This window comes from Chenopodium album, chromosome 16 (assembly GCF_948465745.1).
Source record: "Chenopodium album chromosome 16, dcCheAlbu1.1, whole genome shotgun sequence".
In the NCBI taxonomy this organism is placed as follows: Eukaryota; Viridiplantae; Streptophyta; class Magnoliopsida; order Caryophyllales; family Amaranthaceae; genus Chenopodium; species Chenopodium album.
In genome coordinates, this window is record NC_137849.1 from 50859506 (window position 1) to 50872326 (window position 12821).

General features: G+C 34.2%; 2 protein-coding genes across 2 annotated transcripts; both read left to right on the forward strand.

Moving 5' to 3' along the window:
* Window positions 1-313: 313 nt before the first annotated feature.
* On the forward strand, window positions 314-1430 carry LOC145584527 (F-box protein At3g07870-like). Its single transcript, XM_081641352.1, has 2 exons — window positions 314-1229; window positions 1330-1430. Exons 1-2 carry the CDS (start codon window positions 314-316, stop codon window positions 1428-1430), a joined length of 1017 nt encoding a protein of 338 aa, XP_081497478.1.
* Window positions 1431-7343: 5913 nt separating this feature from the next.
* LOC145585876 (putative membrane protein At4g09580) lies at window positions 7344-12094 on the forward strand. Its single transcript, XM_081642584.1, has 4 exons — window positions 7344-7991; window positions 9432-9702; window positions 9831-10001; window positions 11517-12094. Exons 1-4 carry the CDS (start codon window positions 7714-7716, stop codon window positions 11646-11648), a joined length of 852 nt encoding a protein of 283 aa, XP_081498710.1. The 5' UTR covers window positions 7344-7713; the 3' UTR covers window positions 11649-12094.
* The last annotated feature ends 727 nt before the right edge of the window (window positions 12095-12821 follow it).

Below are 12821 nucleotides of genomic sequence, written 5' to 3' on the forward strand. Positions count from 1 at the left end.
TCAATATAAGTGGTGGGTTAAACGTAGGATAAAAAAAAAAGTTATCGTTCAATTATGAATAGCTTGTACAAAAAGTATTATGTGAGACGGAGTCATAAATTAAAACAAAAGCGGTCTCAATTTGAAGAAATCCCGATACCAATAATTTGGGATATTTTGTCAAAACTTCCTACAAGAACATGCTTGGTTTGTAAGCTTGTATGCAAAGATTAACATCATCAGCGATCCTGAATTTGCTGATTTATGGCGTTCTCATGGCTGCTATATCTCTCTATTGCTTTGCGATATAACCCATAAAAGAGAGAATACTATTATGCTGGTTGACATAGAAAAAACCTCAACAAGTATTGTCGACGAGATGGGTAATCTTAATACTAATAATATCGATTCAGTTATGGAGCTGAAACCCCTATTAGTGAGGGAACTTACTATGGTTATGGTTAATGAATGTAATGGTGTTATCTTATTTGCCAATTATGAATCTAATTGGTGTTCTTACATCGTATGCAACTTGTTAACCGGACAACTTGCATTCGTCAACAAAATCCGTACACAAGGTTGTTATGATGTATGTATGGTTGGGATTGGGTGCTGCCTTGTGTCACGCAAATTGAAACTGGTTAGAATTGTATTCCACAGAGAAAAGCGAAGTAGAAGGGTTGCGCAAGTTAAAACACTCGGTACTAATGAATGGAGGAATGTTGATAAAAGAACACCACTTCCACGTGAGTTTCGTAAAATTGGGTTTAGTAAAAATCCAGTTTACTTGAACGACTCGATTCATATGTACTCCAGTAAGGATAATTGTATATGGTCATTTCATTTTGGAACTGAGAAATTTTCGGCTATTCCATTACCTGATGGTATGAGGGGAGAGACACGGGTTGTTCTGTGTGTTTTAGATCCTTGCCTCTGTTTGAATGCAATGGACAAATGGGGTGCAATGGCAATGGAGGAAAATACTTGTTCTCACAACATATGGGTTATGAAGGATTATGGGGTGAAAGATTCTTGGGTTAAACAATTCGTAGTGTTTCATACAGATCAATTTTATTCTTTGCCTTTATGGTATATTGATAAGGAGAAAGTGTTGGTTTCTTGTGGTTATAAAGATATTAGGGTATATGATGTTGGTTCTAAAACTAGTGAAAAGGTAAATGTTCTTGGATTTTCTCATGTTGAAGCAACTATATTCAATCCGATGTTTACCAAGTTACAATGGTCAGAAGGTACAGCTTCTTCATATTTTCTTTGTTCCAGTTTTATCATATTAATTTATTTATGCTATAAGTTGTTAATAATTTTTTTTTTCTTTTTTTTTTTTAACAGTGGAAGAGGAAGAGGAATTGATTGAAGTTGAAATTGAAAGAGTAGTCAGAAAAAGAGGAAGAAGAAGAAGAAGAGGAAGAGGAAGAGGAATCAGAGGTTGAAGATGATAAATTTTAGTCAAGTTTTTTTAGTTGAGGATATCGTTTAGCGGCTGGCTTCACAAGATTTGTTAAGGAGTACGCTGAGTATGCTAGGCGCGTACTCCTTAACAAATCATTTAGAGTTTGTTTTATTTACCTTACTATTTTAAATAATATGTACTATATTTTTTTGATAAATTAAATTATAAAATAATATTTAAAAATTGTTTAAAAGATCTTAGACAAAATTGAAGTATTTGTTTTTTTTTTTTTTTTGTTGAAGGAGAGGGGCAAGCCCCCATACAAAAAACAGAACAAGAAAAGATAAAACAAAGCAGAGAGTACCAGTGAACAAACCAAAACAGAAAAACAAAAAGGTAAAAAGGACATAAACTAAAAACAAACAAACTAAGGCTGCAACTGGGAAGCAGTTAGCAGCGGATCCCCGCAACTACCATCAAGGCCCTTTATTATAGTTGCTCGACACCAGATCGCCTCAAAAAGAACCAGGTTTTGCTCCGCCATTACTCCATAATTTGCAAGCCACGCGGTTTGCCTCTCTATAGCAGTGAGAGACAACCACCTCCCAGTCTCTGTATTCCATAAATGCTTTACACTTACGGATCATATGAATGTAAGGAGAGTTGGTTGGAGTTTCACCCACCAACATGTTAGCAATCACCTCTGAATCAACCGAAACATGAACTTTTCGATGTCCACCTTCCTAAGCGATCTACAGACCTCTCAATACAGCTAACAATTCAGCCTTGGTACAGGTGCAAACCCCACATTTGACCGCAAAGCACTCAAAAAGTTCCCCTGAGCTTCCCCTTATTAGACCACCACCAGCTGCTGCCCCCGGATTTCCTTTTGCCGCGCCATCCGTGTTGAGCTTTACCCACCCTATGTCAGGTCGTTGGCTCAAACACCTAGAATTCACGGCAAACGCCTAGATTTTTCGCACGTCCTTGGCTCAAACACCTAGTTCGTGCGAATAACCGTGTGGTTGTATGAAAAATCTGGGCGTTTAAGGTGAAACGCCTAGTTTTTTAGAATACCCTGGGCTGAAACGCCTAGTTTTTTTTAATAGCCTAGGATGTTTCGAAAAAACTAGGCGTTTTAGCCTAGGGTATTCGAAAATCCTAGACGTAATCTGGGTTTCGAATTTTTTTAAAAAAATTATCGCGACGTACCGATTTCGTACGATTCGGCGAGCATCTAAGGTTGTGTTTTTGGTATTTCGTCGTTGTCCATAAGATCTAATGAATTTGATTTTGCAAAATTTAAAAAATTTGTTTGATTTTGAAACTCACGATGGTTGGGGTGGTTGACCGATGAGCGTTGGTGGCCGTTGACCACTAGGGAGAACGGTAAAAAATTTTGTGTACAGTAAAAATATGAAATTGAGGTAAAATTAATTATTTTTATAATCGTTATTATAAGGATAAATACGTAATTTTATTTTATTTTGCGGGCATTAGTTAGATATTAGAGGGCGATATTTAACAACCCTCTTAATATGTTATTTGTCATTTTTCTTTTTTTTTTGACACATTGATTTTCTTATCAACATTAATTTTAAAAACAAAAGTAATTAAAAAACAATACTAATTTCCTATTAAAAAAAAACCAAAAAAAAAAGAAGAAAATAATTTTGAACTATGATTTTATAAATAATACTCCCTCCGTCCCTAAATTAAAAGTCTCTTTCTCTTTATTAAAAAGAGATTTTGTATTAAGGGACGGAGGGAGTAATAAATAAATAAAAAAAAAAAAAAAAAAAAAAAACCCACCCCAAAGCCCAGCAACACCACCGAAACCTCACAACCCAACCCCACTCCGATCCCCCACCGACAAACACCACTGCAACCCATCCACGGTCCCCTAGGCCCACCGAAACCACACTCACAAACCCGTCCCTACCTACTACCCATTGAAAATTTGAAAACACCGTCGATCCACCCGCAAAACCTTTAAATTAATTGTTGCAATCCAATCAAAAAGGGAGAGGAGAAAAATGATGCACAGTACATGCACTTTGAGAATTTAATGGCAAGAACACAAGAATTCTTTAATTAACCAACAAGGGAAATTGGAAGAAAAAGATATACCCTTTTCATTTTCTTGGGTTTCTTACAAAATGAGCAAATACCCATTTCAAATCTCTCCAAAACACCCTGGCACGACCTACATAAAATCTGCCACATTTTGGGTTGAACTAATCTTGATTTGATCTGTTTGAGACTTTGCATCTTTTTAATTTTTAATAATTATAATTTAGATTTACATTTATGTTCTTATTAAGTTATTGATATTTTTTTTATTTGAAGGGTATTAAGTTATTGATTGAATAAGTGGTTTGTCATGTTTTGATTATTGAAGGTTGTGAGTTTTTTTTATGTTTATTAATGATTCAGATTAGAGTGTTTTTTTCTTTTTCTTTTAAGAAATTAATAATTCAGATTAGTTGATACTACTAGATGTAATGGTGAGTATATGATTTCTGAAATTGAGATTAATCAGTATATTTTTGAGGAGTAATACAGCTCAATTATGATTATGGGATCAGTGAACTAACTGCGCTGTTGGGCCACGTGGCTTCTTTAGGTCCCTAAACTTTTCTTCATGATGCCATTTGCCAGCTCAGCTATAAAGATCTTTTTTAATTACTTTTTCTGGCAAAAAAATGATGACTTATAGTCCCTAAACTATTGTTGACTAGGATAAGTACCTCGACTTTGGGCTGACAAACACCACTCAAGATGGTAAGGGACTAAAAGTGCACAAATACAAAATTTTAGATCATCCACATTGGTGAAGTAGCTCAAAATTTCTCTCTCTAATTTAATTCTTCCACATCATTTTTCACTAATTTTAGCCACTAACTTGAGTCACTCATTTACAATTTTCACAGTGGTGAGCTAGCTCACTACAATTTACAATTTTAAAAATTGTTTTATGTTAATTTTGGGCAAAAAAATAAAATAAAAATATAAAAAATTGCCACTTGTCTTCTCCTTGTTTGTCACTGGACTCGTGTGCCGAGGTTGCCAGTGACTTGGAAGAGGGAGGAGCCTCACCCCGTGAGTCACCTTTCACAATGGTAAGCTAGCTCAAAATAGGAGAGAGAGTATTGTGGGGAGGGTCTTGAGTCACCCATTGTGGGTGCTCTTAGAGACTATATTTTACCTTTACTCGGTTTTTTAGTGAAATAACATACGTAGTACAAGAAATGAAGGAATAAATAAAGAAAAAAATTAAAATAAAAGTGTAACAATTAGAGTGAGACACATGGCAGCGTTTATTGTTTGCAAAAAGCTCCAATTATTATAGATAGATTAGTATTTACGTGTGAATAGATATTGTGGATAAGAAAACCAAGTCTAGCTACAAAATAAGTAGTACTCCATAGCTAATAGTAATCGAACTTTGGACTATTGATATAATGTTATAAACTGATAAAAGGCATAGAGCACTTGAGCATTGAGTATTTGAGTTACACACTTACACGGTTACACACTTACACCCCATCATTTCCTTAAAAGTTGCAAGGTCTTGCAACGGATTTTATATTCTTACATCAAAAGGCCCTAAATACCATTTGGGCCTTGTGCATCGTTTTATCTAATAAGGGCCAGGCCTGGCGTCATGCAAATGAGGCACTAAGCCAGTCAAAGATAACAGAAAAAACCATTTTTATTGGTGATAGTTGTTATCAGAAAAAAATAGTAGTGTGACTTAGTGCCTCATTTGCATCACCATATGAGGCACTAAGTCACACTACTATCACCAATTTTTATTTTTTTAGGGAAATTTTATCAGAAAAAACCATTTATAACAACTTTTTTGTTGGAAAACACCTTATAAATTTTTTTTGGCAATTAGAAACCAGATGATAAATTTTTTTTTGTTGAGGACAACCTAAGATCTCTAATCACTCAATTAACCTCTAAAATTTCCCTTAATTCTTCTAATTACTCATAACTCTCACTAAACTATTTTAATTAAGTTAATTTATAAATTAAAAAAAAAAAAAAAAACAAAAATCACCCTCACCACCACCAGTCGGCCATCTTCTCCTTCTCCCCCTCCTATGGTAGCAGCCCCCTCCACCGCTTAAATCTTGTTTTATTTTGCTAAAACAATATTTTATACCTAAAGTAAAGTAATATAATTAATTATCTGGAAAAAAATATATCAATCATGAACTATATAATAGATCATGAAAATATTATGGTAGTCATATTTCAAATGACTATTGTAAAATTTTCATAAATCTTGTGTAATTTTGCTAAAACAATATGTTATTTACTTACTTATTTACTTCAATAACACGTATAAAAAAGATACTTTGAATTATTTTCATAAATCTTGTGTTATTTTTATTAATGAAATGTTGTCATTTGAAAGATTTGCAGATTGAATTATTTTTATTGTAAAATGTAATGTTAGTTTCTTCTAGCATTGCACTGTATTTTTTTTTAACAAAAAATAATAGAAAAGAGAACAATTGAGTATGATATGCGCTTCTTTTTCCCCATAAAAATGCAACGTCTAAGTATAATAGGCGCCTCCTTTTCATTATTTAGTTAATTTAATAATAGAAAGGAAATCGTTTAACTAAGAAAGGTGTCCTACTTGATTATTATTATCGAACGCCTTTAAAAGGCGTCTTATATACTTTATAAGGCACCCTAGTTAAAGAACGTCTCTAAAGCGTTATATTTTGCCCATTTTAGACGTTCTATAAAGCTTAATTTATAGTAGTGGCAAGTATAAAATAACATGTACTTATTTAAAAATAACATATATATATATTGAAATAATAAGAAGTTCATATCAAAATAACATGAATTTTATAAACCTGGAGTGTAGTGAAATGATCGACGTTGAATATAAAAAAAAACAGCAAGTAGGTATAAAATAGCATCTAATTATTTCAAAATAATATATACATAAATTGAAATAATAAGAAGTTCACATCAAAATAACATAAATTTATAAATCTAGATTACATTGTGCATGGTATTCCAGGAGTATGATAGAAATTGCGATTTAGATATATGTGAGCATCGATTATTAGCAGAGCACACGTAAGCCATTTCACTAGTCACATTAGAAACTTGGATAAATTTTTAGGGGTTTGATGAGTTCAACAAACCCTACTAATTAACTTTACATGAGAATACAATTAGTAAAAAAAAAAAAAAAAAAAAAAGTAGAAAGAAAAGTTACATTTGGAATAATATATAGCATGCCTTATTAACATGCACATGAAATTTTGTCTTTTTTTTTTTTGAAACACACATGAAAATTTGTCTAAAACACAAAGTATATAATTATATCAATATATTTTTTTTTTTCCTTGAGGATAATTATTGTATATAGTCATTTCATTTTGGAACCGAGAAATTTTGGCCATCATTGCCTGATGGTATAAAGAAAGAGAAATAGGAATGCAGGCTTGTTCTTCTCGGCGTGTTTGATTCTTGCCTTTGCTTTAATGCCATGAAGAAATCTGATACTCAGTGTCACATATGGGTTATGAAGGATTATGGGGTGAAAGATTATTGGGTTAAATTATTCGTGTTTCATATAGTTCGATTTGATTTTTATAAACTTATGCCTTTATGGTATATATTGATAAAGGGAAAGTGTTGGTTTCTTGTGATTCTTATGGTACTAGGGTATGTGATGTTGATTCTAAAACTAGTGAAATTGTACATGTTGTTGGAAGCTTTGTTGATATATTTTATAATGTTGATTTAGCAAATAACCGTTAATGATGATAGCAAATAACCGCTAAGGATTAAAACCGCAAACACCATCACAATATAATAGGAATAAGATTTTACGAACGCAAATAAGAAATTAATTTACATTTAAGCAAATTTTAGAAAAATCGTTCTCCACAATTATCAACCCGCATCTCTCCACACACACGCACGCTTTTACTTCCCCGGTAATAAAACAACAGCATTACCACTTTCCCCACAATTAATCGTTTGAAATTAATCCATTCTTGGATTTTCCCTTTATTAATTAATCTCCAAAACCCTACAAATCTCCCTTCCTCTCTCCACTCTCGATTATTGAAGATCTGAATTCCGAATTCGATCTTATTGATTCAAGGCATTATACTGTCTTCGATTAATCCCCAAATATTTAGGGCTGCCTTGATCCTCAATTTTCGATTCAATTGGTTAATGCGTGCAATTGGAGCTTGGATTTCTGATGCAATTAGGGTTTTCCTGTAATTCGTATCAGAAATGAAGGTTTTTCGGAGTTAATTAAGGAGGTAATAATGGTGGCGCCAAGGATTTTGATTGGAGGAGGAGGTGGTGGGGGAGGAGATGAAGGGAATTTGAGGGATGAAGAAAGCGCGAAAATGGAGGATTCGCCTTCGAGCAAGAAGACGAGATTAGATGGTAGGTTTCCATTGACGAGGTGGGAGCTAGCTGTTGCTATGGCGGTGTTCTCCGTCTTCGTCATTGGTTTGCTCTTCATTTTCATGAAAATGCCTGCTGCTGAGTATGGAAAGATTAAGTTGCCTCGCACTATTTCTGATCTTCGATTGCTCAAGTATTATTTCTCTCTCCTCTCCTTCTCTTCTTTCTATCATGATTTGCTCTTGTATTAGTGATTGCAATTGCTTCTTTGTTTCCATTTCCAATGCTTAATTCTTCTTCGCGTTGCTTGTTACGGTTATGTGATTGTATGAGCTGCTTTCTTGTAAAATTAGCATTTTGTTATTGGAATGGATTTTCAAGTTTTGAGATTGTTTTGGACACTTTTCACGATGAACGAGAGGGTTAGTTAAAATAACACTAGATTGATTCAAAAACAAGTATCTTGGATGCACATAGATTAAAGAGTTGCTATCTATTGCATTGGAATTCTGAAGTCAGTGAGCAATGTTGCATTGGTTTTTTTTTTTTTTAAAAAAAAAAAAAATCAAGACAAGTTTCAGTGCATTGATATTTGAGTGATGTATAATATTGTGTTTGAAGTACATAAAGAAAAACTTACTTAGGAGGTTTAGTAATAAGTAATGGAGGTAGTGCAAAATTGATTTTTGTTCTCAATCACTATGTAGATGAGAAACAAAATTTGGCATTAGAGATCGTGTAGTTACTTACAAAGCTGGGTGTTTCTCCTTTAGTCCTGTTTGTGTGCTTTGTGGCTTCCTCTTGGCCCAAAGTAGTGAACTAGTGTTACCTTCTAAGTTAAAAGATACTTGATAATATATAATTCAATGGTCTTTGTCTTCATAATGTAGTGAATTTGTAGTTTAGTTGATTGGTTTCCCATTCCAAGTATGAAGGATGTGAAAAGTGCTTTTTTTTTTTTTTTTGGGGGGGGGGGGGGGGGGGGGGGGGGCGGGGAGGATTGTGGGGTCAAATTGCATACATTAGCATCTCTCCTTACCCCACTTAAGGGAGGATCTGTAGTAGATGGTGTAATGGTATTAATATCATGATATGATGAGTTTGGTGTTCAAGATCTTGCCTTGATTTGATTACATTTATCTATGTATTGCGATTTAGGAGCTTTATGAGTTATAATGCCATCTACAGCATGTTACAAGTAATATGATCAACACAAAAAACGATGCTGAACTGTAGGATTTTCCTAATTTAAAATGATAAACTCATAGATGGTCCTTGGAACTATTACTATCTACAGTAGGTCAGTAGTTGAGCACACGTCACTTAAATTCAGCTTCAGCTTAGATTGAGTTTCTTCCCCTTTAAAGTTCAATGGGCGTACAATTTGTTACCTGTCTTAGTTTTTTCGTACATTTCTTGCTTTGAACGTTAGATTACTTCAGCTTTTTGCATTGCTGCTTTCGACAAGAAAGAATGATTTTTGATCACTATGTAAACAAAGTTACGGAAATGCCATAGAAGTAATACTTGTATAGTTGTATATTTTTCCCTACTCGGTGCATTGAATGCAGTCTGTCTTGTGTGCATTCTGTTTTTGAAGTTTCCTAAACTTTCCTCTTTGCAACTTCTTCAGAGACAACCTTGCAATTTACGCAAATGACCATCCAGCACAATTCGTTCTTGGTTACTGCTCAGTATATATATTCATGCAGACTTTCATGATTCCTGGGACTATCTTTATGTCATTGCTGGCTGGTGCTCTTTTTGGTGTTTTTAGAGGCCTTCTCTTGGTTGTGTTTAATGCAACTGCTGGAGCATCATGCTGCTATTTTCTGTCTAAGCTGATTGGGAGGCCCATAGTTAACTGGTTATGGCCTGAAAAATTGAGATTTTTCCAAGGAGAGGTATAATATTGTAAATATTTGAGTTCACTGATGCATTATGAGTTTATGACTTTAATTTGTGCTTTCTTTGGCGATCTTTTACTCACGTCTTCTGTATTAGTGACAATTTTTTCTGATTAATGTTACAGATAGCAAAGCGTAGGGAGAAGTTAATGAATTACATGCTTTTCTTGAGGGTCACCCCAACCCTGCCCAATCTATTTATCAACTTGGCATCTCCCATAGTAGATATACCATTTCATGTCTTCTTTCTAGCTACTATTGTTGGTCTTATCCCAGCCTCATTTATCACTGTGAGGGTAAGTGCTTCCTCTTCACTTTATGTATGGTTGGCTTGTTGCTGGTTCTTAAAAATTCAGGGCTATTGTGCTTTAGAGGTTATATATAGATGTGTGTTGATATTCTGCTCTTATTATTATGCTTTAGAGGTTATATAATGATGTGTGTTGATATTCTGTTCTTATGTCCACTGACTATTGTCGAATGAGTGATATCAGATGTAGTGTCTGTTTGGTCCATGTGTATAGAGTGTATACTATCTTGAATGTTTGTCAACTTGTTCATTTTCATCTGTAGTTTGGTGGATGACAAGATGAGTTGTACCAGACTGCCATCTGTCTCTGTTGTGATGTTTTAACAAGGTGCATAAATTTGGCTTTTTAGATTATCTAGCTGTTTGTTGGTCTTTTAGCATAGCAATTGAACGAATATAAACATCATTATATATATATATGTGTGTGTGTGTTCTTAAAATCCCAATTCAGAGGGCAAGCAAAGTTTAATCCCAACACCATTCTAGTGAAGGATGCATTAACTCTTCTTTGACCTTAAATTAAAAAATTGTTGTTGAGGAAAAGATGTTGCCTTTTATGTTACTATAACCATTTGCATCTATAATTTTGCCTCTGTATGCGTTTGACGCTGCATACTTCTGTGCCTTCTTTGACACAATGGGGTAGTCTATGTTTCATGTTTGCGTTATTTTTAGGTTATGTTTTGCTTACCTCTAAGTCATGCTTTACTTACAATTTTCTTATGGATCGTTCCACAATTAGGGGTTCTTATTGTGCAATCAGGTTTGTTCAATTACCTGATAAGTAGTGGCCATTGTGGGTAGGCTATAAATTTTTCTAGGCCATTGTGGCATAGATTCTCAATCTCCTACCCTGTTAGAATGTTTTTTAACTTCACGGGTATATGGTCATTTGGATTCTCAGTAGCATAGGCAGTTGATCACAGAGGTCTAAAGAGGATGAGTTTTGAGTGTTTGAAACTTTGAACTGGACACATTTACTGTTGAACCTCAAACTAAAGTTGTCCATTCCCGTGCGTCAAAAAAAAAAAAAAAAAGTAAGTTATCCATTCCTTGAATCTAGGATGGTATGTAGCACAGAAACAGCCCAGGTTTCGAAATGAAAACCTTTCAGAAATGTGAATAGCTCAAGTCCCAGCCATTATGTGGCTCCATTAGCGCAGAAATGGTGGGGTTTTGGAAACAGGGAAACCTCAGGTCCTAGAATTTTCCGTGCTACCTAGCAGTAGATTTGGTAACAAAAACTGCATTCTTGATGATTTTAGAGTCCTGCATTTTTTTTTGGGGGTGCTTTAGCAGTTTTTATTTTGACTAATATTGTGTGATTTACACCGACCCCACTTTTGGGATTAAGGCTTTGATTGATTGATTGTGTGGATTACCTAACTCTTCACTTTTGATTTCATGATTTGTTCTATGGGTTTGCTTTTCGTTATGGATTGCTGTCAGTGCTCACTCCTGGTTTCTTGTGTGTCTAATATTTATTTTGTCCTAAAATCAGGCTGGCCTTGCGCTTGGGGAGCTGAAGTCTGTGAAAGATCTGTATGATTTCAAAACACTGGCTGTACTTTTTCTGATAGGTTCTGTCATTATATTTCCTGCTATTCTGAAGAGGAAGAGAACCTATGAATAAGTGAGATGTGTTTCCGGTACCCTCGTGTCTCTAACAGAAGCTGATGATAACCAAAATATGTTGGTTACGTATGATTTTACGGCTGAGAAGAGGTAAATGTTGACTTGTGGTCATTGTGGACCATAAGATGAATGACACAATCACGCATATAACATTTGATTGACCTAAGATTGTGGCAATTATACTTTGGATGTCTTCGGACTTTACAATAGTAATCTGCCTGTATTCCTTTTACTTTAGATGATCTAACCATTGTATGAATCAATATGTTGGTTGTAGCATTTGCTATACTTTATAGCATATGTAAACATAGTTTATTTTGGATGTATGGCCTCTAGTCATACTGATACTCACTTGTGAATATCCTTAGCATTTTTCAATTGTCCTGAAAGTTGGATGAATATCATGAAATTCAATGAGATTATTGCAGCCTGTATCTTTTTTCTTATTAATTTTTTGCATCAATTATTATTAACATTATGATTATTCATGCCCCAGCAATTATCATAAAATTGAAACAGCCTATCTCTGCTTGTAGAGTAGAAGCTGGGTAAGCTTCATAACCAGTGATTCCTGTTATTTTAGTACTATCGGCTGCATATAGAGGCCAAAATGTAAAATATTTACAATTTTAGTCAAAAAGGAAATAATTATGTTATACAATTAAACAAATATTACACTCTTAGCTATATCTGTACCCTCACACTTATAATACTATCAGGTACTACAGAACACTGAAAGAGCTCATAAGTGAGACAGAAGATTTCAATTTTGTGTTGCGATTCCTGTTTCGTAGGAAATTAAAAGATTTGAATGAGAGAAGATAAAATTAATTGGTACATACAAAACAATGAAGATTTGAATGCGCTTACTCCATGTATATGTCCAAATTCAACTGTCTCTGTGAACGAAGTTAAGTATTTTTGTTCATGAGAAAATAGCAAAGATAAATCTAATATACTGAAGATAAGATGTATGAATTAAATCCATTAAAGTGATTCAGAAATGTACAAGTATTGGTCAAAATAACGAAACAGATATATCCAAAACAACGTTGAATCCTGGTCACATTCCATTTTAACTGCTATTTGTAACATGCTGAAAACAAGTCAGGGGCTGTAAATTGGTTAATTAGCCAATTTGATTTGTTTATGGGTTCTGTCTTCTTGATCT

Coding starts and splice junctions, on each gene's coding strand:
- LOC145585876 (XM_081642584.1), top strand. CDS start 7,714: ATGGTGGCGCCAAGGATTTTGATTGGAGGAGGAGGTGGTGGGGGAGGA. Junction 7,992..9,431: donor TCTGATCTTCGATTGCTCAA/GTATTATTTCTC, acceptor CAACTTCTTCAG/AGACAACCTTGCAATTTACG. Junction 9,703..9,830: donor TGAGATTTTTCCAAGGAGAG/GTATAATATTGT, acceptor TTAATGTTACAG/ATAGCAAAGCGTAGGGAGAA.
- LOC145584527 (XM_081641352.1), top strand. CDS start 314: ATGCTGGTTGACATAGAAAAAACCTCAACAAGTATTGTCGACGAGATG. Junction 1,230..1,329: donor CAAGTTACAATGGTCAGAAG/GTACAGCTTCTT, acceptor TTTTTTTAACAG/TGGAAGAGGAAGAGGAATTG.